Below are 25,925 nucleotides of genomic sequence, written 5' to 3' on the forward strand. Positions count from 1 at the left end.
TAGGTCTCCATGTAGCAGCCAGGGCTGAGGCATTCGAGGGGCTGGGACCTGCCCCTGGGACTCCAGGTGACCTCTTTCTTTGAGCCACCTGTTCTTCTCCGAGGAAGGACAGCAGCCTTGGCAGACCTGTGTTCCGGAGCTGACACCCCAGCCTAGATCACAATCCTCCAAGCTCCACTTTAGGGGCCCACTGTAGCACCTGTGCCCCATGAGGAAGACACTGCAAGCTGTAGGTATCCTGCCAGGTTCCCTCTTTGTTGTATGGCTGCCCCAGGGCTGTGGGAACCTGGGTTCTAGAAGGTCTGGATGCAGCAGAGCCGAGCTCAACCTCTAGGGCTGGCACCACGTGGGGCTGGGTTACATAAGGATCTTGGCAGAAGGCAGCGGCTGAGCACCTCAGGCGGGCGTGGGTGGTAGCTCCCAGCTCTGTGCGGTGGGGATTTGGGCTGGCTGCACTTCTGAGCAGTTTGCTGAAGCCCTCTGGGACCCCTGGTGGGTAGAAGTGAGGGCGTTTCCAGCCCTAGATACACGCCCTGCTGCCCGTGTCGAGCCCAGACGCTCAGAATGAGTACCACTCACCAGATAATTGTGTGTGGAGCAGAGGGCCGTGGAGGGTCCTGTTGGCAAGGAGCCCCTGGCTTAGAGGGCTGGGTACAGCAAAGGGAGAGAAAAATGGCAGATGCCTCTGTAGCCACACAGAGACACCTGTGGGACCCCTGGGGAGGGAACCTGGCCCAGACCCAGAAGTCTAGGGGCACTGCCTAGAGAAGGTGACTGCTGGCTGAGTCAAGAGCTGAAGGGTGACAGAGGGCTGAATGTGACAGGGAGCCGGGCGGACGTGTGGAGGAACACAGGAGAGGTGACCTGGGAGGAGGAACGTGGGCTTGGTGGTGGGCAAGCTTGGGGCATGGGCCAGCAAGATTTGTATGTTCAGCAGTAGGAGGGCCTGCGCTGGGCTCCAGGGGAGTGGGGAGGTGGGAAAGGGAGACGGCAGGGCTGAGACCAGCGAGGAATGCGGCAGAATGTGCCTCCAAGACACAGTTCCCGGTAGCAGTGGACATGTGACTACGAACCGTGTTGTGGTTTGGGAAAGCAATGGACACAACAGTATGAGCCACTGCGATGTGACCATTTAGGGAAGAGGAGTCTAGTCCTGCAGGGATATCCTAGCTAGCTGCAGTCCCTGTCCTTGAGGTGATGTCCACCAGGAGGACGGGACTCTATGCAATCTCTCTCCCCCCTGTGACACCTGTGAGGCTGAGACCCACTGCAGGCAGGAGGACCCTTGGGCCTGGCTGGAGGATGCACGCGGGGTGGTGGTGGTGGCGGTGGTGGCGGTGGTGGTAGCTAGAGGTGGTGGTGGTGGTGGTGTGGTGCACTACGGTGTCCTTGTACTCTCCTGCTGGCTCCTGTCTACTCACTACAGCTTAAATTTTGACTTCTCCTGTGTAAAACAGAGACCGCCATTGCCAGCTTCTCTCAGTGACCACCATGGGGATTCAGGTGAGATCCAGAGCGCTTGGCGGTTGGGTAAACTGTTGAGTTTACCCGCCTGAGGCCAGAGCTCATCTGTAGCCTGGCCTTCCTGACTCTGCTGGGCTCTGACAGCCCATAGGAAGCGGGTGGCTTTCTCACATGGTGGCACTTGTGGTGTGTACCTGCCAGAATGTCTAGATAGATGTCATTGCTTGCCCTCCTCCCTCCAGCGTGGGCCCCACTGGCCGGGAGTCCCCGAGGTGTGCGGCTCGCTGACTGACCATTCTGTCCTCGTTCACAGCCGTGCCGTTCTCCAGGATGTGCTCGATGCTGACCTGAGCAATGAGGCCTTCCCCTTCTCCACCCACCAGCTGGTGAGAGCTGCAGGGCACCTGGTAGGTAGCCATGGCCACCAGCCTCAAGGGGGCGTGGTGGCAGCAACTTTTAGCAAAGGCGCATGGGCCTCAGAGCCTGGTACTTAAGGCAAGTCCCTATCTCCCTGGGCCTCAGCCCCGAATGTCAGCCAGACTATGGCAGCCAGCCTGACCCTGGAGGAACTCAGAGAGGGATGGATGACAGGGGCCAAGATGCTGGGCCATCTGTCCGTCTGTCCACTGCTTGGCACCTGGCATGTGCCAGGCTCATCTGGGAAGGGCCTTCATTGCTTGCCCAGATACCTTTGTGCCCTCTCCTCAAAGCAGCAGAGCATGTCTTTCTAAGCCAGGGTGACTACTGCCTCCCTAGAAACACCAGGGCTGGGGACAGCTGTCAGTTCTCTGTGATCCCACATCCTCTGGGGAAGTTACTCTTCCTCCTAGTAATTGTCCTGGTATTCTAGATGTGGGGGAGCCTGGCCAGACCCCCAGGAAATCTCCATTCCAGTCTCTAGAAGGCCAAGGCCAAGTGCCAAAGCCCAGCTTTTCTGAGGTTATGGACGTCGTCTTCATCAGGGTCCGTTGGACTGCAAGGGCTCCCTAGGAGACCCTGGGTAGGGAGTCTTGGCCCTAGCTCCAGGCTGGCCCCTTCCATTTCCTGGGCCTCAGTCTACTGATTTCCACCTGGGCTTCTCAAGGCTGAGGGAGAGGTTGGCGGCACATATACCAAGTGTCACCACCCTGCCCATGGGAGATTCGAGACCCCGGCCTCTGCTCACAGTCACCAGCAGTACCCCATGGAGGTGGCTATGGGAAGTGTGTCCTGACAAGGCTGCCCACTGAGGTCATCCTGGATCAGTTATTTCCTGCTGCTTTGCAGTGACCTCAGGCCATGCTGAGTGAGTTTTGCCTCCCTAAACTGAGTTCAGAGAATCCGGGTGTCTTGCCCAGGCTGCCCAGATAAGGAGTCCCCAGAGAACACAGATCTACGCTGGTGACACACATGTTGCCTTGCAGGAGGGTAGGGCCACTGTTGGGGATGTCCTGTCCTCTCCTCTTGGCCATGTCAAGGTTTTTGTGGGGAGAGTGTGGAGGAGCATCAGTTGGAGAATGAGATTCCTGCCCACAACAGGGCCAGACATCCCGGGACCAGGCTGGGACCCGTCAGCAATAAACAAAGTGGCGCTGAGTGCTAGGGAGGATGCTGCCAGAGAGAACAGTGATAAAGGCGGCCACGCAGGCTGCTCTCCACCTCCCCTCTGGAAGCTGCACCAGGGCTCAGGAAGTGGGGTGGGGGCTCTCTGTCTAGCTTGTTTCCTGCCTCGTTAGTGCAAAGCTGTCTGCTGGGCCCAGAGAAGGCAGGGTCCGAGAGAGTGGCACAGTGGGCCCCTAGGAGATGGTCGCCTCCCGATCTCAGGACTCTAGCTTGGGTTGTCCATGGGGGCATCCTGGGGGCATTTGTGTGGTCTAGCTTTGCTTAGGGCTGGGTTCTGATAGGTGGAGGAGAGGAAAGCTGTGTCTCTCTTCCACTGTGCTGAGGCTTGGCGTAGCCTCAGTCTGTGTGTGGTTTGGATGTCCATGGAAGGCAGACCAGGTGGGAACATATCCCCTCCTGTCAAGACCAGCATCCTCCCCCCATCAACAGGACCACCGTGGGGGGAGCCGCATGGGACTTGCAACTCCAGCTGCTCCCTCCTGTGGGACCCTATCCTGGCTATGGCCGCCTCCCCAGCCCTCCCAGGCTGCCTGGGAATCTTCACCTGGGGCCCGGGACTTAGGCCAGGGCCCAGGCTGAGCCGACACAGAGCTCACACTGCCCAGGGTCATGGACAGGCCAAGCCCAAAGTAGGTGTCTGGTTCGAGGAGCATCCTCACTGGCTATGTCTATCTCCTGCCAGGCTGACTATGGCGGCATAAAATGTGTATGAAATCACGTTCATAGCCCAGGCAGTTGGCATAGGCCTGTCATCCTAGCTATGCAGGAGATCAGGGCAGGAGAGTTGAAAGTTCAAGGCCAGCCTGGTCAACTTCTGCTTATCTAGTATGTGTGAAACTCCAGGTTCAATCTCCAACACTGCAAAAATCAAAGAGAAAGCCCGGGCGGTGGTGGCACACACCTTTAATTCCAGCACTCAGGGGCAGAGGCAGGTGGATCTCTGTGAGTTGGAGGCCAGCCTGGTCTATAGAGCAAGATCGAGGACAGCCAAAGCTATACTGAGAAACCCTGTCTTGAAACAAAACAAAACAACAACAACACCACCCAACACAACCATGGCTGTGCAGCAAAGGCTAGGTACCGAGCCCAAGTCAGCCTCCACTTCTGCAACACAGCCTTGGGCCACAACCTTGACCAGCCCTGGAACAGGGAGGGTCATGATCCTGCATGCATAATGATGTCCTTCCCCATATAGCAAGGACACACTGACAGGCACATGTCGCCCGACTCTTGGACATGTTATAAAACACGAGAAAATTCAAGAAAGCTGGTCCATCCACCCCTAGAGGCTGGTGCGTCTACTCCATTACCACGTCTGCCTGTCTGTAACCATGCTAGTTGTTTGCAGTGTGCAAGAACCTGTGCCCACTCCCTTGCCTCAATGGTACCCATGCTCAAACATCGTGGGCTCCATTTCTTGCTCTTAGGAGCAGCCTAGTGGCAGATATCCTTGCACACGGGGCTGTGAATTCTGTCCTAAGAAAGAACTGATAAGTGAACCTTCTGAACCAGAGACACAGCATGCTCTGTCCACTTATTCTTGGCTGCATCCCTTTCCAGTGCTGCCCTAGATCTGGTAGGATGGGAGAAGACCGTGCTCTCAAGACCAGGGTCCTTGCCTTGAGGAGACTGGGTGTGTAGTGAGCTGGGAAGCCCAGAACCTTGCAGAGCCCTGAGCTCTGCCTAGAAGATGGTACATGAGAAAACATTTGCTATGGGGAGACTCCAGGTCCCATTTCAACTAGCTGGTCACACAATGGGGCTATCAGATAGGCCCGTTTCTTTGAGGCCAGACATGAACATTGCACCATCAAAGCTGGCCCCATGACAATGACCTCCTGATGCCATGTACATATGGCACCACTGTGGACTGTCAGAGAGTTCTGGTGCTTGGGTCTGAATCTGTGGTTTTACTCTTATTGTACAGTTTATTTCTCCTGCTCCGCAGCAGCCCCTCCCCTGTCTTTGGAATGAATTCCAGATGTGTTGGCTAGGAGCACCTTGGGACTGGGCCAGCTCTAGTGCCGAGGAGGCAGGTGCAGCCCTCGCCCGCCCTCTGTGAGTGCATCCCCACCCATGGGCTCAAGGGAGCCTGCAGCTGCAGTCCAGGGCAGTAGAGAATGGCCGCCGCTGCCCAGGAGCTGATGGACTGAGAGTCCCTGGGAGATGCACACAGGGAGAACTGGGTCTTAGTAAGAGAGGTTTGACATGGAGACGCTAGTCTCCAAGTGAGGCCTATGCTACGGGCACCCCTGCCTGAGGAGTGCCCATGAGGCCAGCAGCTGCCTGTACTTCCTACCCCCTTGCTTTCCCCAGCATCCATCTCACCTTCTAAGGCCTACCCTAAGACTAAAGGGACAGTCACCATGGGACAGCAACAGGAGACCTTCCCTTGTCACCCCGCTGCCAGGAACTGTGACCCTGGGGCCTGGCTCCTCAAGAAGAACCAGTGTCACAATGGCTCACTGTAACAGGAAAGGCCTGCCATGGGGTGGTTCAGTCCCCACCCGGACACATTTGATGCTTGTCCCTGAGCACAGCCAGCTTTGCTCTCTTGTCCTACTTCCTCAGAGGTCAAGGCCACACAGATTGGGAGGACCTCTGAGGACAGGGCCGGCCAGGTAGTTGATGAAAACAACTCCCAGAACATGTGGACTGGCCTAAGAGTACAGGCATCGGCTGCAGCTGAGGTCATGTAAGACTGTGCCCCGCCTGGGAATCCTGTCCCGGCGGCCCCACCTTCTCCCAAGGGCCCCAGAGAGGGTTAGGCTGAAGAGAACAGGATTGTTCCGGTGGTGCCCATGCTGTGGTTTGGGCTGATCTGGAAGGCTGTCCCTCGGTGTGGCCCAGGACATACATCCAAGGTGGCGTAAATCCTCCTATTCCTTCAGTCTCTGGTGGCATTTCAAGCTGCAGAGGCTGGCTGGCCATAGCCCTGGCCCCAGTGGGAGGCAGGTGGGAGGAGGGAGCAGGGAGCTGGGCCACACGTATGAAGGGGTAGTCTAGACCAACAATTCAGTACCACACTGACTCTCAGAGCTGGGAGGCAGACTTTGGCTTCCAGTCTTGCACCAGCCTTCTTGGGCCTCAGTTTCCCTAGCTGTAGTCCCAAGTCCAGACAATGTTGAAAGTCCCTTCTGGAGCATCACATATATCTGTCCAAATAATGAATCCTCTTGGAATCCAGGGGAAATTTCATATTCTAAGTGATATCTTGTTCTGGCTTTAAACTATGTTGACGAACTGTCCATCAGCATGTAGAGGCTCTGGGGCCAGAACATGAAGCCAGGCCACGTATTTATAGATCAGTTGGCCTCTAGCCCACCAGCTGCAGGAGAGGAATGTGTCCATCTGCAGAGTCAGCAAACCCCAGGTCGAGCAGAGACATGAGCAATGACGTTGGTGAGTGCCAAGTTCTGCAGACCCAGGCCCGTGGACCGAGGCCCAGTACCCTGCTGTGGTTGCCAAACTCCACTCATGACAGGACTTGGTCAGAGATGCCCAGCCACACGTCACTGACTTTTGCAATAGTGCTTCTCTGAGATGCTTGTGCCTGGGCCAGGCATCCACAGTCTTTGGATTCCTAGAGGAAGAAGGGGGCTGGGGAAAGTGAGTGTCCACTCAGCAGCCAACAGACCAGCTGTCTTTGCTCCTCAAATATTTGCCTCAAAGCCAGTGAGATTCCCCAGTGGGGAAGAGCTTTCCCGGCGAGTCTCCCAGAGCTCAGCTCAGCCAGTACTGGGTCAGACATGGTGTTCTCAGCACCTCGGCTGAGGACATCACCCCCCCCCTACACACACACCCAGCTGATGAGACCAGGTCCCTCTTAGCAAAGCAGCAAGCCCCAGGCTGGGTGTCTTCATGAGGCATAACAATAAAGCAATTTCCTTCTCAAAATTAATTTCAAATCAGAAGGAAATTGGATTTCTTTCCTGGCGGTGAAGAAATCCTAGCCTGTCACTGTTGTGACTCCATTTGCTCAGGATAGAACAGGCTCACACCGCATGCATTCGATACACTACAGAGTACCAGTGAGGACACATTCATACAGAGTACAGCTGCCTAGAAGCCAGCACAGACCTGCTGAGCCCTCAGACAGCCGTAGTATGTTATGCTCTAGTTCCGTGACACAGCCAAGAAAGATACGGCATCCGCAGTCTGGGCATGTGTTCCTGCCACTATTCAAGCTGTCAGTGGAGGCAAAAATGCTTGCCAGGAAAATGTAGGAACAAGGCCTGGCTGGAATGAGGTTAGGTCGCCCTGTATGACCCCAGTGTGTACTGAGGTTCCAGAACTAGTTGGGAGTGGTATACGTCCTTTCTCTCCCGGTTTCTGTGACCTGCTGCTCTTGGCTGTGGCTGCAGACATCTTTATCGGCTGCTTGAATTCTGGGATCTTAGGTTAGAGCTGCTAGGATAGGGATTTCCTCAGCGGAGGGCCTGGAAGAAGGTCGTTGGCAGATCTAGTCTGCCCAGGGCCAGCAACTCTAGGAGCGACTTCAAGCAGTATAGGTTAGGTACAGTACACTTATGCCTAGTCTTAGAAGACCGGAGTCTATCATTGTGCCCACCACCACCACTATGCCATCACTATCACCATTACTACCATTACCACCACTGCCAAAATCACCATCACATCACTGCCATTTCTCATCACCTATCATTTCTATCACTTCTGCCATTTTCTCATCACCACGATCCACACTCTCTATCATCCCACCACGACCACACTGTAACTGCCACCCTTACCACCACCTTTGAGACTGCCATTGTCTCTACCATCATTACCATAGCCACCATCACCATTATCAACACCATCATTGCCATAGCCACCATCACCATTATCAACACCATCATTACCATAGCCACCATCACCATTATCAACACTGTCATTACCATAGCCACCATCACTATTATCAACACCGTCATTGCCATAGCCACCATCACCATTATCAACACCGTCATTGCCATAGCCACCATCACCATTATCAACGCCGTCATTGCCATAGCCACCATCACCACCATCACCATTGTCGCCACCATTACCTTCATTAGTTCTATTACCGCTACCACCAAGATCACCACCATTACCACCACCATCACTGTCACCGTCATCAGCACCATCACCACCAGTACCACTATTACTACCACCATCTTCACTATTACCACCCTTACTACAACACTATTATGATCGGGTTGATTTCTATGGTGACCATCATCATCCTTCTCACCAGCAGCAGCACCATCACCATCATCACTCTTACTACCAATGCCATTACCACACCTACCACCATCATCACCACCACCACCACCATCACCTTTATCATTTCTATCACTATTGCCATTACCACCATCTTTATCATTACCACCACCATCACCATCACTACTGTCATTACCATTACCACCATCGCCACCATTATCTTCATCATTTCCAGCACCATCACCACCATCTTTATCACCACCATCACCTTTACTACTTTTACCATCACCACCATTACCACCATCACCATCACTTTCATCCTTATCATCACCATGGCCACCATAACGTGCATCGTCACTACTACCACCTTCACCACCACCATTGCCATCACTATCACCAACCTCCACCACTGTCAGTACCATCATCAGTTTCACCTGCATCAGCACCAGCATCAGCACCATGAGCACACCGGTGCCATCCTCATGAGAATCACTGCTATCTTCTCCTCCCACCCAACATCTCACAATCACACATAGATGTCACCGGGCCTTGAACACGTGGCTGGTCCTCCCTGGGCTCCTTACTTGCCTGCATTTCAGGGTGATTGTCTTGTGACATGCATCTATGAGTCCTGGGGAGGCAAAGGCTGTTACTCCGCAGTTTCACTGAAGCAGAAGTTGAGACTCAGAGGTCTGTTGCTGGGGGAGAAACATCCAGTCTCTGATTCAAAGCTCTGTTCGTGTCATCCTATGATCTTGGCTCTTGTGGCATCTGCCACGGTCGGGTGGCTGACTCCTCATCTGTCCTGTGTCATTGACTGCCGGAGGGCTGGACAATGTACTCTGAACTGCCAAAGGTTAGGATCCTGGGACTGTGTCTTAGACCCAGTGGGGTGCTTGAAGGTGGGCGATTGTGGAATGGGGGCTCAGAGCCTTGTCCTGCCCTAGGTTTGACTCTTGCATCTGGGTTAGTGATCTTCTCTAGAATGAGCAGCTATGGCCAAACCTCCACTGTGAAGAGCCCTGGGCTGGTGGCCTGGAAGCTTTGCTAGGAAATTCTGGGTTCTCATCTTGCTCTTCCTGGGCTGAGCCTGAGTCTGCTGACCACTCTAGTGGGGGCTGCTGGCTGTCCAGCAGGGACATGGTGCTGGGTGGTAGGATAAGGTGAGGTCTCTTGCACCTGCTGTAATGAGCAAAGGGTACCACTTGGATGTTCTGAATAACATAGGTAATGGGCGGAAGAACTCACCTCTCATCCTTAGGGACCAATGGAACCCTGCAGAATGCCTTCAGGGCCAGGAGGAGTCAGGTATCCAGGACCTTCCAGGAGAAGAAGATCCTGGGCTATTTGGAATGATGATGACAGCGACTTAGGTATGCAGGTTTCCAAGGCTTCAGCCCTCCTACGGGCCTCTTTAGAGACAATTCTCAACCCGTTGCATTCTGCCATCCAAGGCCCTGAGCCCAGAAGGCTACTGTGGCTCTGCTTGCCATATGATCAACTCTGGTCCTTGACAGACCATAGATCCTGAGTCCTTGTCGTAGCTGGGGCCAGGCAGAAGATTGTTGCCTCCCTTTGGGGCCCTTGAGTTAAAAAGGTGCCCCTTTATTTGTAGCACTTAATCTATACACTGGTAACAGGTGCATAACTCCAGGGTACAATCCCCTCCACAGGGACAGGGACTTCTCTGTAATCTCACCCTCATGGGTCTAATTCAAAGTGTCCAGAGCTGGCCTCAGACAGGATGTTTTACCCCAACACTCCCAGGGTGGTCTGCCTGGCCAAGGGTCTGAGCTGCATGAAAAGTTAAGTCAGAGTCTGGGCTCTACAGTTCCAGGCATAGCATTACATCCTCCCAAATGACCTACATCCTAAACCTGTGGTCCATTGGAAATGTCTTCAGTCACTTAGGGGTGGGCTTCTGGATGACAGTTACACTAGAGGTGTTCCTTGGGGTCTGGTTGTAGATTCTGTGCTGACACACAAAATTTACATATAAACGAGCCTCCATGTAATGATGGGGTACTGTGTGGTAGTGAGGCACTGTGTGGCAGATGGGTACTTTGTAGTGGTAGAGGTTCCATGTGGTGGTGGGGGTACTATGTTGTGTGGCGTGCTGTGTGGTGGTGGAGTACTGTTTGGTGGTGGAGCACCACCATGTGCTGGGATGTAAGAGTGTGGTAATGGGGTACCATTGGTGGTGGGGTACTGTGTGGTGGTGGGGTACTGTGTGGCAGAGAGATAGCATGTGGTGGTTTTATATTGTATGGTGGTGAAGTTCCATGTGGTGGCGGGGTACCATGTGTGGCAGGGTACCATGTAGTGGTGTAGTACCATGTGGTGGTGGGGTACCATGTAGTGGCAGGGTACCACATGATGGGGAGGGATAGTTGCTATTTTGAATCATGGACACAAAGGTATATTGTTTGCATCCAGCTACACATCTGTCTTCTCAAGCATCTATTATTTCTTTGTATGTATAGTGTATATATTTATGTATGTGCATGTAGGTATGAGTATGTACATGCATGTGGAGTTCAGAGAAGAATACAGGGTATCTACCTCAATTGATCTTTGTCTATTTTTGAGACAGGGTCTCTCACTGAACCTCGAGCTCACAGCTGGGCTAGACTGGCTGCCAGTGAGCCCCAGGCATCCTCGAATCTCAGCTTCCCTAGCACTGAGATTACAGATATGCACCACCAAGCCTGGCTTTTACATGGAGGCTAGGGATCGAACTCGTGTTCTTATGCCTGCATCACAAACACTTTATCAACTGAGTCATTTCCCCACTTATTCATTTATTTTCACGTCTGTTTATCTATCTATCTATCTATCTATCTATCTATCTATCTATCTATCTATCTACCTACCTACCTACCTATCTATCTATCTATCTATCTATCTATCTATCTATCTATCTATCTATCTATCTATCATCTGTCTATCATATATCTATATCTATTGATTGATCATGTGTGTATGTGTGTGTGTGTGTGTGTGTGTGTGTGTGTGTGTGTTTACAAGGATGTATGCATATGCCATGGAGGGAGGTCAGATGACTACTTATGGGAGTCAGTTTTCTCCTTCCCCTACATGGATTCTAGTGACTGAACTCAGGTCATCAGGCTGAGTGGCAAGCACCTTTACTGGATAATCCATCTCACATGCCATGAGATCTAAATAAGTTTTTAGATGCCATATACAAGTGAGATCAAGCAGCACTTACCTGTCAGGGGCTAGCTTATTACACTTAACAAATGACGAGGACTAACTTTTTTGTTTGTTTTGTTTTTCTGAGACAGGATTTATCTCTTTAGCCCTTGTGCTGTCCTGGACTGTCTCTGTAGACCAGGCTGGCCTCAAACTCAGAGATCCGCCTGTCTCTGCCTCCTGAGTGCTGGGATTAAAGGTGTGCACCACCACTCCTCAGTTTAAGGACTAACCTCTTTAATGGCTGGATATTATTCCATTGGGTACATGAATCACATTTATGTTGAGAGACAGCGTGCAATGAACATGGTAATGTAGGCTTCTCGTCAATACACAGCTTTCGTTTCCTCCCAAGATACACCCCAGAGCTTCTGGGACCCGCAGCAGCTCTGCTTCTCCCTCTTCCTGACAGGATCTGCCTTTTAACCCACCACTGGGCACAGCATGGAGCTCCCACTGGCCCCGCTCCCTGGGTTTGCTCTCCTGCCTTCATCTGTCCTCTCTGTCTCAAGCAATCGAGACACAGACAAAGTGCACCTCACTCGGATCCTCAGCACTCAGCTTTCTCTCCCTAGAAGGGGTCTGTTAGTTTTTACCATCTTAATTTTTGGGAGGGACATAGGATCCATCTATATAGACAAGGCTATCCTTGAATCATAATACTGCCTCAGCCTTCTGAGTACTGGATTTACACCTAGCTTCAACCATTTTAACCCTTCTGTCCAGTAGTGGGGGCATATTCCCTCTGTCATGAGACAGACCTCCAGAATGTTTTATTTTGTTCAGCTAATACTCAAATCCAGAGCATTTCTCAGCCCTGGTCCTGGAAAGGATGTCCCGTGGAACCCTGCAGCGTAGACCCTTCTGTGACTGGCTTGTGTCACCTGGCACAGCCTTGGGGTTCCTCCTCATCTCAGCAGGTGTCAGGACATCCTGGAATACAGGTGACTGCTGTCCTGTGTGAATGAACTCCTTCCTGACATACCGGTGACTGCTGTCCTGTGTGAATAAATTCTTAGGCTGTTTCTGCCTCCAGCTGTGGTGCCACAAGTGTGAAAATTCCTCTTTGAGCTCTGCCTCCCCTATCGGGGGGTGGGGTGGGGTGTTTACACACAAGCTGGGCCACACCACCTAGGTCTACTTCAAAATTTCAAGAGGGTGTCACACTTTTCCATGGTGACAGCACCATTTTATGTCCACGTCAGCATGTACAAAGCCTCTGGTTTCTCTACACCCTCAGCGGCATCTGTTGTTTTTTGTTTTGCATTTTGTGAAATTTACATTACATTTATTTATTTATTTATGCGTGAGGACACTTGTGTCATGGCATGCCTGTGGATGTCAGAGGACAGTTTGTGGGAGTCAGTTCTGTTCTTCCCCATGTTGGTCCGAGGGGTAGAACTTGGGTCCTCAGGCTTGGCAGCAAGCATCTTTACCCACTGAGCCATGTTTTTTTTTTGTCCCCCCCCCCCCAAGGACAGTGTTTCTCTGAGTAGCCCAGGTTGTCCTAGAGCTCACTCTGTAGACCAGGCTGGCCTCGATCTCGAAGATCCATTTCCCTCTACCTCCCAAGCGCTGAGATTAAAGGCATGTGCCACCACTGCCCTGCTAAAAGATTTCCTTTTTCATCCAGGATGTGCCTGTGTGTCTGTGTGCGTGAAGCTCGCCTGGTCACCCACGTGGGAATTTGATGCTCTGCTGAGTTTCACTGATGTGATTCTCTCCATGTCACTGTGACAGCGCCACGCTGTTTCATTGCTGTGGCTTTGAAATGAAAAAGAGTGGGTCTCCCAATTTTGTCAGTTTTCAAAAATGACTTGGCTCTTAGGGTTGAGAATCTGCACGAATTTTAAGAGGTTCTTTTTCTGTCCCTGCAACTTAATAAGTATCAGTGACACTCTGCCAGGGCTGCGTGGCCTCTGTGACTGCCTTGGGTACTTCGAGCATCTTAGGAATATGTCTCCCAACCCCTAAACATGGGTGTCTTGGAATTCAGTTGTTATCTTAGAGTCCTTTCACCTCTTGGTTGGGATTATTCCTAAACATGAATTTGTTCAGCTAATACTCAAATCCAGAGCATTTCTCAGCCCTGAATTCTGGCATGAATGAAACTGCTTTAGTTTCCTTCTTTATTTTCTTTTTTGAATTTTTAAGACACTCTCATGCAGCCTCACTGGCCTTAAACTTCCTATGTACCTGGGAATGACTTCGAACTGCTCAATCCTTCTGCCTCCATCTCCTAGTCATGGGGATGGCAGGTGTAAGCTGCCATTCCTGGCTTAGTTTCCGTTTCTGGGTTGTTCATTGCTAGGGTATAAAGACAGACGATTTTGTGTGTTGGCTTTGTGTCTTGAAACTGCTGCATTTGTTTATTGTGGAATCTTTAGAGTGAGAAAAGAGTTTTAACAAAACCTGGTTCAAGGCCCTTCCTGCCAACCTTGTACAATCCTAGCACTGTCCATTGCCAACAGCGTCTTTCTAGGAGCTCTGCCTCCTCTTTAACCTTTTCATACTTTTTGTGGTGCTGGCAATCAAACCCAGGGCCTTCCACATGCTAGGCAGGTGCCCTATCACTGAGCTGTATCCTCAGGCCTCTCATAAGCCTTTTAAAGCTACCTGAGACAGTATGTTGTTGTTTTCTTGAGCCTGGGTTTTCTCAATTAACCCAGTATTTCCCAATCCTGCCCATTTTCCTACACAATTCATAATTTCATTTTTTATGGATAAGTAAAATTCCATTCATCTGGTGACGGATGTCTAGGCTGGCTCCAATTCCTTGCAAGTGTGAATCCAGCAGCAATGAATACGATTGTGCAAGTGCCTGAGCCAACATTTGATGGCAGGCGAATATATGCCGGGCATGGAGCTTTCTGTAACCCCGCTGCTCATGAACCCTGTCTGAAGCACATTCCTTAGACAGGGCACATAACCTGAGCCCTCGAGGTGGCTGGTCCATAGGAGTGGGGATAATGAGCTTCTGATATCTTTGTTCTCAGTCATGTCCCATCCTTGTGTGTCAATACTAGGAAGAAATGAGGCCCTCCTTCAGCTCTACTACTTCAAGGGAAAAAAAAATGTAAGGCACCCAGGTAACCAGGATCTACGAACCTGGAAGGCACGCGAACTTCTCCAAATTCTTACCTTGTTAGGAGGGAGAAGAACCTACTGTCTTCTCTCAGGAGTTCTTGGCACCTGCCATGGGACACACAGGTCTGCAGTAGAGACCCAGAAGTGGCCACCTTATGTCCCACTGAGGTCAGGAGACCTCAGGCACCCATGGACATCGCCGCACCTGTGTGCTTGGCTGGGTGAGGAGTGTCTAAACAGGGATGCAGGGTTGGGTGCACTTTAAAAATGACTTTCCCTGCTTCAAAATGAGGCTGGCTTTGAGCCCCAAGCTCCTTCGGGGGCTGTCTAAAATTAGCACCCTGGTGACAAGGCAGTCTTTGTCAGGGGCTTACAGCTTGCACTGGGAAGCAGGGGAATGTCAACAGCACAGTTTCTGCATCGGTTTGAGGTTTTTCACGAGGCCAGGCAAATGGTGCCGCTTCCAAGCGTTTAGAATCCAGTTTCTCAGTGGCTGTCTGATTAGACTGTCAGGGTCATAAGGTGCTGGCTTTGTGGTCAGACACCAGTTCCCTCCCCTCCCCAGCACGGGGGAGGCAGCACAGGCCTGGCCACCTGTGAGGTGTTTTGAGCCCCCCATATTCCATTGATGAGCTGAGCGGTGATCCTGGGATGGAGTGTACCCTTGGGGACATTCACTTACACACCCCAGAACTTTCCTGAGGCCAGGGAAGAAGGTATTAGTTGCTGGGTGTGTTGGGTATGGGACATGAACCTAAGCCAAATGTATGGAAAGATTGCATCTTCTGGGAAAGGTAGCCTTCATATTGGCTGTGTGGGTGTGGACCCCAGGCCCAGACCCAGCTCTAGCTCTCCACATTGAGTCTCAGTGCCCTTCCTGCATGGTTGTGATTAGGTAGGATGTGTGTGAAGTTCTCAGCCTAGAGACAGCCGATAAATGATGCCACCATTCCTGTGTTTGTGAGCCATAATTTCAGGAACCCACGATGCTCCTTCGTGTGGCTTCTAGAATGATGAATTTGGCATGTAGCCACCCTGAATTGATGCAGACAAGGCATGAACTATGCCTATGACTTCTCACTTGCTTCCCGTGAATGGAAGAAGCTTCAAGCTTTTTAAAAAGAGAGCCCAGGCTCAGGATGGCAGAGCCTGTGGCTGTGGCTGTACTTGGGCATAAGATCCAGGCAGATGGGACCAACTAAGGGTGTGTTTATATAGTCACCATCTTGTTGCTATACAGAAGCCCAGACAAATGCACCTTAAAAAAGGAAGGGCTGCCGAGTGGTGGTGGTACAGATCTTTAATCCCAGCACTCAGGAGGCAGAGGCAGGTGGGTCTCTGTGAGTTCGAGGCCAGCCTGGTCTACAAAATGAGTTCCAGGACAACTAGGGCTGTTACACAGAGAAACCATCTTGAAAAACAAAAGAAAACAAAAAAACAAAACAAAACAAAAAGAAGAAGAAGGAAGGGTGTATTTGGCTCACAGTTTGAAGGTCCAATTCATGGCAAGGAAGGTATGATGGCAGGACCTTGGGGCAGCTGTCATACTGCATCCATGGTCAGGGAGCAGAGAGAGATGGATGTGGGCACCAGCTCACTTCCTCCTTTTTATTCCATCTGGGAACTCAGCCTATGGAATGGTCTTCCTCCCTCCATTAACTCACTCTAGCACCTCCTTCAAACATGCCCAGAGCTTTGTCTCCTAGGTGACTCTAGATCCCATCATGTCGATGGTCAGTGTTCACGGTTCCAGGTGTCTGAAGCCTGACAGCAGAGTCCTGGTAAGAGGCGGGAACCACAGAGATTGGCAGCTGGAAGAGAGCAGCAGATGCCGAGCACAGATACATTCCTTGAGCCCTTGCTTTGGAAGAAACTCGGAAGGTGTTTCCTGAGCCTCCAGGTGTGGCTCTGCCACGAGGCTGTGAACCCCAGAATAGACATGGAGATCATTTCCATCGGTTTAAGCCGCCCAGTTTCTGGTTACTTGCTTGACCGTAGGGAAGCAGCTGGTCACTTCTGTCTCCTGCTCTCTAAGTTGATTCTTCTTTCTTCACCTCAAGATTCCAGATCAGCTTCTGTGAACTTTCCTTGGGAAACCCCATTTCTCACTGACAATCTGACCAGGCCAGGCCTGCTGGTTAAGCAATAGTCTGTGCCTGGACCTACCTCATCATCCTGAGGCAGCTGTGTCTGATTCATACCCTTGTCTCCTCAGGTCCGGGCCATCCGCCTCTCCTTTGTGGGGGAGTTGGGCTGGGAGCTGCATGTGCCCCGTGAGTCCTGCTTACCAGTGTACCGGGCTGTGATGGAGGCAGGTGCCAAGCATGGCCTTGTCAATGCGGGCTACCGTGCCATTGATTCCCTGAGCATCGAGAAAGGTGAGTCCCGGGAGGCCACCCAAGCCACCAGGAAGAAGCTGGGGATACTCCTGTCACTGGTGTCCAGATTTTCACATCATAAATCCCTCTTTCTCCCAGCCTTGGGTATTTTCTCAAACCCTCCTCACTATCTATGTATGGGGTCTCCTTTGCAGGGCCTCAAAAGTGATGCTTGGGTCCCCAATACCTGCATACACCTGGCCTCAGAGAGGTGAGGCACTGCCTAGATCCTGAGGGAGTAGGCCTCAGTGGGGAGGGGTTGAATTCAGCACAGTTGGCTCCTCGAGACTTTTTTTTTTTTTTTTTTTTTTTGAGCTTTTTAAGAATTTGGTGCTGGAGGTTGAACCCAGGACCTCACATATGCCTATGTGGGGTTCTACTAGCAAGACCCAGATATCTGCAGGGAGGTGAAGGAGCGGGATGGGCTGCTAACAAGTGGCCACCTCACCTCCTTTAAAAGGTGATAAAAGTTCAGAGTGGGATCTGCCCTTCCCCTAGGGCGGCTCACTCCACTTTCCACCAAACACCCCACCTTGATGGTACAAGGGACCGGAAAGCTCATGGAACTAGTCTGCTCCAGGAACTCGTATAGGGAACCTTCTGGAGTCCAGGATCTGCTCCACCGTCCTGGGCTGCCCAGGTTGCTAAGCAACAGTGAAGGTGGAGATTTGGGGACTGGGTACTGTGGGTTTGGACAGCACCCACATGTGTCTTCTAAAGACTTGTTGCCCACCTCAGCTGGACACTCACCCACGTCCTCCTTGTCCCACAGGCTATCGACACTGGCATGCAGACCTGAGGCCTGATGACACCCCCCTGGAGGCGGGATTGGCCTTCACCTGTAAGCTCAAGTCCTCAGTGCCCTTCCTGGGCCGTGAGGCTTTGGAGAAGCAGCGTGCCACAGGCCTCTACCGACGCCTGGTCTGCCTCACTGTGGAAGAGTGAGTATTCTGGCCCATCGGGTGACTGTCCACACGGAAGAGGTGGTGCTTACCATTTACAGTGAGAGCCCCTGGGACTGGCATGTCCCTCGGGTCAGCCCCCCTTTCACAATGGCCCTTTGCAGATGGGAAAAGTGAGGCCCAGGAGATCTAAATCCACAACACAAGATCTACATCGTGTGTTGGTAAAAGCAGAACTGGTATGCAAATTCAGACCCCTCAAGGGCTGAGTGGGCCAGAAGTGGGTCAGAGATGGGAGCATGGGCAGGGCCCCAGGAACATGGAAAAGGCTTAACCTTCTCTAAGGAAGGCATTTAAAAGAGAAAGCTTCCGCAGCCGGGCCGGCTTCTCTGTGGTGAGTAGAGCCAGGCCTGACTTGGGAGGGTGACCCCTACTTACAAGCTGGGGCCCTGTCCCTTTGCAACCACCTCCCATCCTGTTCCAGTTAAATCCTGACTGGGCAGAACTGCCCTCCATTTGTAAATGAGGGCCACAGAATGACAGAGACATGGACTCATACCCAGTCACACAGCAGAAGTGAAAGGTGAGACCTTTTCTGGGGAACTCGACCCTCCACTCTGCTCACCAAGAAACAGCTTGGGACACGTCACTGGGAGCCAGGCTCAGGCTCAAGTGCTCCAAGTCACTGCGAGAGTTGGATCCTGGAGACCTGGGTTCTGTTGGGTCAGAGTCACACACTGGATAGTATTGGTGGCCTACGGTGGCACCCATAGGAATTCTCATAGCAACTGTCTCCAGGAAGGGGAGACGATGTTGGACATGGCTTTGCAGCTGACAGCCAACCACAAATGCTGCCACTTGGCTCAGAGTGTCAAGTGTGGCGAGAGGCAGTGAGCAGCACCAGGGTTTGTCATCATACTGTGGCTTCTTCCTGAGATCTCACCTACTCCCCTGAGGGCTGCCCAGCTTGGGCGGCAGGGGCCTCTCAGGTGGGGCAGAACTGCCATATCCTTCCCCTCACCCCTGAGCCTCAATAACGCTTCTGAGGCCTGTGTTTCGGTCCAGAGCAGAGGGTTGACACCTGTCCTGCTCAGGGGCTTCCTTCCTGTCCCTGCAGCGCTTGGCTCCAAGGCACTCGATGATGTGTGCCTGCTGCTTTGAGGGGACTTGGGTGAATTGGGAACCTCTACAATGCCGCTTTGTCCCATGGAGAGGATGCTGGGGAGGAGACGTTCACCAAGCCTTCCTCCTGGGCCCCATCCTCTGGTGGGTGGGACCCAGATGGTGTGGCTTTGCATTGGAGACCCAAGAGGGCATCTGAACCTGCCCTGACCCTTGTCATTCTGAGAAGCCACCATTGTGGCTCTGATGACAGCCCAGAGGGTCAGTCTGCAAATGGCACCAAACGTTACCATGAGCTGGACATTGACATTTCTAGGTTTTAGTGGGTTTCTTTTTCTTTTTCCTTTTGTCTACCATTTTTAATTTTGAATAAAAAACTTTAGTACTAATATAGTACATCGATAAAGAAAACTCCTTTAGGTAAATGTACTATAAAAAGCAGATGACCAGAACACTGTAAAATAAGGCCACTTGGCTGTTAAAATGAACTAGATTCAGCATACTCGCTCCCAAAATTCTAATGGAATTCATCATTGAACTAGAAAAAAAATCCTGAAATTTACATGGAAGAAGACCCAGAATAGTCAAAGCAATCCTGAGCAAAAAAAGAGAAATGAGGGAGGCACTCTCATACCTGACCTCAAATTATATCACAGAGCCATAGTGACAAAGCCATCACAGTCCTGGCACAAACATAGACGTGTAGACCCAGGGAACAAATAGAGGACCCAGAAAGAAACCACACAACTCTTACAGTCACTTGATTCTTAACAAAGGTGCCTTCAAAATCACATCAGAGAAAAGCAGCCTCTTTAATAATGGTGCTGGCAAAACTGGGTGTCCACATGTAGAAGTAAGAAATAGACCCCTGCTTTTCATCCTACATGAGAATAATCCCAGAGTGGATGAGATCTAAACCTCTCAAAACTCTGAGACTTTGGAGGAACCCTGAGGGAAGGCACCTCAAGATATAAATGTGGGCAGGGCCCTTCCGAGTGGGAAGTCAGCCCATGAACTGATGAGTGGGATTGCCTGAAATAAAAGCGATTCCTTCACAGCAAAGGAAACAGTAGTCAGAGTGAAGAAGCAGCCTGCAAAATGGGGGACATCTGTCTGAGGGGATAAATACTCAGAATATACAAACAACAACAACAACAAAATTTAACAACCCCTCAAATGATCCAGAGTAAACAGGCAAATGAACTGAACAGACAGCTGAAGAAGAGGAGAGATGCAAATGAACATAGGAAAAATTGCTCAGTGTCTTCAGCTATGAGGGAAATGGCAAACCAGGACTATGCTGAGATTCCATCCTGCCCCAGTCAGAGAGGCTGACACCAAGAAAAGGAAGGACAGCTGGTGTGGATTCAGGGAAAGAGGAGCCTTTATCCACCACTGCTGGGAATGGAAGCCACTCTAGCCGCTGTGGCAAAGGGACTTCCCCATGACTCAGCCATGCCCTCCTGGTGATACCAGAGGGCTCTGAGTCAGCATGCCACAGAAGTCCTTGACAGTCATGTTTGCTGCAGTAGTGTTCATAATAACCAAGACGCAGAACCAGCCCGGACGCCCATCGATGGATGGTTTTAATTAATTAATTAATCTTTGAGGCAGCGTTTCACTATGTAGACTTGGTTGGCCCAGAACTCACCATGTAGACCAGGTTAGCCTTGAACTCATCTTGGTCTGCCTGCCTCTGTCTCCTGAGTTCTGGGATTAAATGTGTGTACCACCATGCACAGCCCAGTGGATGAATTAGAAAGAAAATGTGGTACATACATGATGCTGTATAATTTACTCATTATTTATCCACAAATAAGAAAAGAATTGTGATTTTATTGTGTGTGTGTGTGTGGGGGGGGTTCACGTATTATTTTGTTATTTGAAAGACCTTTATTTGTGTGTTTATATAAATGCGTGCGTGCGTGCGTGCGTGCGTGTGTGTGTGTGTGTGTGTGTGTGTGTGTGTGTGTGTGTCATAAAAGTAGAAGGGGAGGGTAGAGAGAGGGGACAAATCGGGCGGTGGTGGCGCACGCCTTTAATCCCAGCACTCAGGAGGCAGAGGCAGGTGGATCTCTGTGAGTTCGAAGTCAGCCTGGGCTACAGAGTGAGTTCCAGGACAGGCTCCAAAGCTACACGGAGAAACCCTGTCTCAGAGAGAGAGAGAAAGAGAGAGAGAGAGAGAGAGAGAGAGAGAGAGAGAGAGAGAGAGAGAGAAGCTGGGTGAATGTGAACAGAATGAGTATGTATATATATGATGATTTCACAATGAAATAGAGTATTTTTTCTTTTTAAAAGATTTTATTTTATTTATGTGTATGTGTTTGTCTGTGTGAGTGTATGCCATACATGCATGGGTGCCCACAGAGGTCAGAAGAGGGCATAGGATCCTCTGGAGATTGAATACATGGCATGGGTGCTGAGAACTGAACTGTAGTCCTCTGTAAGAGCAGCAAGTGCTCTTAACTGCTGAGCCATCTCTCCAGCCTCCCCCATTATTTTCTATAATTAATATAGACCTTTAAAAACGCAGTTAAATGAAAAGGGGATGGAATGGGGCCTTGCGGAAGCTCCAGGGCTCTGCCCAGCTTTAATTAGATTTCATTCCCTTGTTCACTCCCATTCGGTCCCCTGTCATCCTAGGTCAGGTGTTGGGCTATTGGGAGCTTGCAAGGTCTTTGTAGGGTAGCTGTACCCACGTGGGCCATATCCTCTTGTAGGTACAGTCCAGCTGCCTCGCTTTCCCAGGTTGTGTTCCCACCATGGTCTGGGGGTCCAGCCATCTTCTTGCTTCTTGCAGGGAGGTGCCTATGTTTGGCCTGGAGGCCATCTGGAGAAACGGCCAAGTGGTGGGCCACGTCCGGAGGGCTGACTTTGGGTTCACCGTAAACAAAACCATTGCCTATGGCTACATCCGAGACCCCAGCGGTGGACCGGTGAGCCCTGTTCCCTGTCCCTTTCCAGGCTCAACACCAGATGCTCAGGACCATACCTGTGCATGCTGGGAAAGAACACAGGAGGAGGCCAGGAAGGGCAGAAGAGTGCCTAGTCCTGGTCTCCAGCAGCAGCGTCTTGCCGGTTTTCTCTTTTATCTCAAAAAGAAACTGAAGGGGGCAGCCCCAGGATTTTCTTGATGAAAAAGAGTTGCAGCACCTAGAACAACATTCTCTGGTCCCAGAGGCTAGCAGACCATCTCTGTCCATCCTCCTTATCCCAGATACCACAACCCCAGTGAGCCAAACCCAGGCTGCAGATGCTGGGGCAGCCTGGAGAGTCATAAGAAGGGTGCCAGCTATGTCCCCAGGAGGAAAGGGATGGCTTTACCTCTTCCTGTTTCCCAGCCATGGGTGTAGAGCTGCAAAGAGTATTGCCATTTATTTTCACACTACCTAACATACCTTTGCCGAAGTCTCACTGAGATCTCCTATGCCCCAACTTCAGTCCCAGAGATGCTGACCTGGCTCTGCCTTCTAGCCTGACACCAAGACAAATTGGAGCATGGTGTCCAGCTGAATGGAGGAAAGGGTTACCGAGCTGGGGAAGAGGCAAGGACAAGTGGCTCCCATGGGACCTGGGGGTAGCCTGACTTGTGGAACTCAGCTTAGGATGGGGGTGGCTGAGTGGAGAGGAGCCCCGTGCTAGGGCAGGAGGCTCAGGATACAGGCTTAACTTGAGCCTGTGGCTTTTTCTTGCTCTAGGGCCACAGACCAGGGCTTTCCCTAAGATCCCACGCTTTTCCTATAGAAAGGGTACAGGCTCCCATCCTCCTCACAGGACTCCAGTATGGAGCACCACACTGAGTGGAACGTGACTGATAGTCATCACACATTGCTAACCAGCCCGGGACTTTTGGTGGTTACACAGGACTTTCTTAACACTGAGAGGGCACAACCTGGGTCCCAGCCAAGGCAAAATTAGAAGTTCACTTACTGGTGCCCAGGCCTGGTGGGCAGGGGAGAACCCACAGCTTTTCTTTCAAAGATCAGTGCCACCCACCCTGCCCACTCTTTCATTGGGTTTCTGATAAACAGAGCCTGGGGGCCCAACATAAACCCCCGTACAGACAAGGAGCCCGACCCTGAAGGTGACCAAAGGAGTGAGAGGCTCATGTCCCACCGCTGTGATCAAGCTTCTAGAATATTCATGCCATGAGAGTGGGCAGACGCTGCAAACCACCCCCCTCTCTCCCTATTTATCAGTGCTCTGGTTGGGTAACCCACATTTCTAAGTAAGACTAAGGAGCTAGCGGGTATTCTGTGGCTCGTGGGTGTTTATCAGTTGAACTAGGCTAGTCCCAGAACACCTGCCTTTACCCTGCTGAAATCCACCAGTCTCCCATCATGTAGGGAAGTGCATGGCACAGAGGACTCATCCCCGAACATCCTGTGGCTTAAAAAGGCGTGTTGCCTTTTCTCTTTTTTTTTTCTTTTTCTTTTTCATCCAGTCCTGAGCCACCTGGAATGGGGGGGTGGGGGACAAGCGCCAGACCCCTCCAGCCTGGGCTTGGAATCGTCACTGTACACAAAGAAGCAACTCCATGGGTGGCCTAGGAATGTTCCTCCCTCCGCACAGTGGAGTGTCAGGCTACAGCACTCTCCCCTGTCAGAGGAGCACCTGCTCCTGGGACTAACAGCTCCAGAGGGCTTGCTGAGAAGAGGGAGCCAGATATGGGCTGGACGGGGGAGGGTACAGGGGCCATGCTGTCCAGAAAGCTGTTCTGTCCACCCTGTCCCTCAGGATAGCGTGTCTGGCCACCGGCCCCGGCCTTATAATAATGGTGTGTTTGTCTGGCTCTAAAATGCATCCAGGCTCCTGCCTGAGCCCCATCTTCCCAGGGAGCTTGGAACGGGTCACAGGAACAAGTTGTGCTGAGGGAGAGGTCTCGATGGCGACTGGGCCTAAGCTTTGATGGGCTCATGGGCACAGGGCACATGATCCGCTGTTCTTGGGAGCTCCATCTCAGGGAAGGGGCTTGGTACAGGGGTCGGCTTATCAGAGTTAGGACTGAGACACCCTAGACATCCCCTCCCCTCCAGTAACAACTTAGTGAGTCTGACTTCCCTCTGCTCCTAGGTCTCTCTGGACTTCGTGAAGAGTGGAGAATATGCCTTGGAGAGAATGGGGGTCACCTATCCTGCCCAGGTTCACCTGAAGTCGCCCTTTGACCCTGACAACAAGCGGGTGAAGGGCATCTACTGAGGGGCTGTAGGGTGGAAGCTACATCGCTCAGGCCATTGGAAACTGCCACACTTCCCCATTGCTCAGGCCATTGGAAACTGCCACACTTCCCACACTGCCTGCCGACTCCTGCGCTGCACAAACGGCCCCGTGTCCCAAGACCCAGGATACAGGCAAAACAGAGCCTTCCCAACCCTTAGCCTCCATCTGGTCCTGCTAAGCACCCCAGCTCCTAACCAGGACCGGATGGACCACGATGTTCCTCCTGCTCATGGACCACACAGTGGTCTCCAATCCACCCTAGGCCTCCCAAAATGCACCCTGCAGATGTCTTGGCTCAAGGTCCTTGTGAGAATCTCAGAAGGTGTATGGTTAAGCCAAGACAGGAGCCGGAAGGCAGGCGGGCAGGCTTCCCCTCTGTTCCTCACTCGGCTCACTGGCATGTGTGCAGCTGGAGCACTTGAAGGGTAGTGAAATCAGGGGACAGCAGGCAGGGGTTGGGAACAGTGTCCCCACAGGTACAGGATGGAGAGCACAGAGCTATGCTGTACTGGTGCGGTCCTTCCTCAGGATGGCTGCCTTCCAGACCAGAGAGGACAGAGAGAAAGCGCTTGCCTTAACCTTCCGGTTCTGCAGGAGAGACAGCCTTCTGAGAGTCACCAGCCTGTGACACGGGTGGGGGTGGGGGTGGGGGCACGTGTCGTGGGAGTCAGACCAGGAACCTCCATTCCTTACACAGCAGTGCCAGCTTCTTTCTCAGTTTCCACTGATGCCGTTGCTCGTGGGTCCAGGGACGCCAAGCTTGCTGTTGCGCAGGGCCCTGCTGCAGTGTGCGTGTCTAAGGACCTGTGTCTCTACCACAGATGCATCCTGCTCACCCAGCCTCTGGTGACAGGGCTGCTCTAGCTCTGCTGGAGAAGACAGAGTGGCTCCTTCTCTCACCCTGTGTAACCACCTACACCTGCCTGCGTGTCGGGAGTGACCCTGTCTTCCTTCCGGGGGTGAATGTCACTTTTCTATAGATCTAGTCCTCATACCCTGACTTAGAAACTGGGCATGCTGTGACTGCCCAAACAAAGGTCACCATGTCGTCTTACAGTTCATGCCCTGTCGTCTAGGAGAGCAGGGGGCAGATGCTGCGTCAGTATGGAGCTGGGGTCTCCTAAACCCAAAGACGGCAGCAGAAGGGGGAGTTGGGCACAGTTGTCCTGGGTGGGCTCTGAATCTTTACAGGCTCCCACACCACACACTAAGCTGGAAAAGGTCAAGCTAATAAAATTGAAACCATGGGAAGATGTGTGGGGGTATAGTTGGCCTTTCAAACACGGATCTGGTCCCCTGAGTCTGGGGAAGGGCTGGAGGCGGGAGGGTGTGGAGGAATCTCTGAATGGCTGAAGGAACACCTGTGGTCTCTCGGGAGCACAGCGCTGGCTCTTGGATGACATGAGTTTTGCGGAGCCAGAGGAGAGAAAAGGGAGGAGTGAGGAAAAGAGAAGGGGAAGGGGGAGGAGGGGAGGATGGGGAAGAAGTGTGTGTGTGTGGAGGGGGGGTAGAGTAGAGTAGGGAGGGGAGGGGAGGGGAGGAGGGGAGGACAGAATGGAGGCAGCTGCCCAGATTGCCCAGCCGTCCCTCCCCCAAGTCTGTGGTCAGGCCGATGACCACGTGTGGCTCACAACCTGTCCTTGGGGATAGCTCAGGACAAGGGAGGTCTGAGTGCTTTCCCAGCCGAACTCATTTCTCCCAGACTTCACATGCCTTTCCCATGCCTGCCTGCCTCCCC

At 52.0% G+C, this 25,925-nt stretch overlaps 1 protein-coding gene across 4 annotated transcripts in view; it reads left to right on the top strand.

Annotated features, from left to right (window-relative positions):
• The window catches only part of Sardh (sarcosine dehydrogenase), a 64,095-nt gene extending 38,653 nt beyond the window's left edge, over positions 1-25,442 (top strand). For 3 of the 4 annotated variants that reach the window (XM_037204648.1, XM_028858739.2, XM_028858740.2), the window contains 5 exons: positions 1,778-1,871; positions 16,781-16,943; positions 17,716-17,884; positions 21,768-21,903; positions 24,041-25,442. In XM_037204648.1, the coding sequence (XP_037060543.1) occupies positions 1,778-1,871; positions 16,781-16,943; positions 17,716-17,884; positions 21,768-21,903; positions 24,041-24,166 (688 nt within the window). In that variant the 3' untranslated portion in view covers positions 24,167-25,442. The remainder of the gene's footprint in view (positions 1-1,777; positions 1,872-16,780; positions 16,944-17,715; positions 17,885-21,767; positions 21,904-24,040) is intronic. The other variant, XM_037204649.1, reaches the window with a different exon arrangement.
• Positions 25,443-25,925: the final 483 nt, after the last annotated feature.

Source organism: Peromyscus leucopus, chromosome 4, assembly GCF_004664715.2.
Source record: "Peromyscus leucopus breed LL Stock chromosome 4, UCI_PerLeu_2.1, whole genome shotgun sequence".
In the NCBI taxonomy this organism is placed as follows: Eukaryota; Metazoa; Chordata; class Mammalia; order Rodentia; family Cricetidae; genus Peromyscus; species Peromyscus leucopus.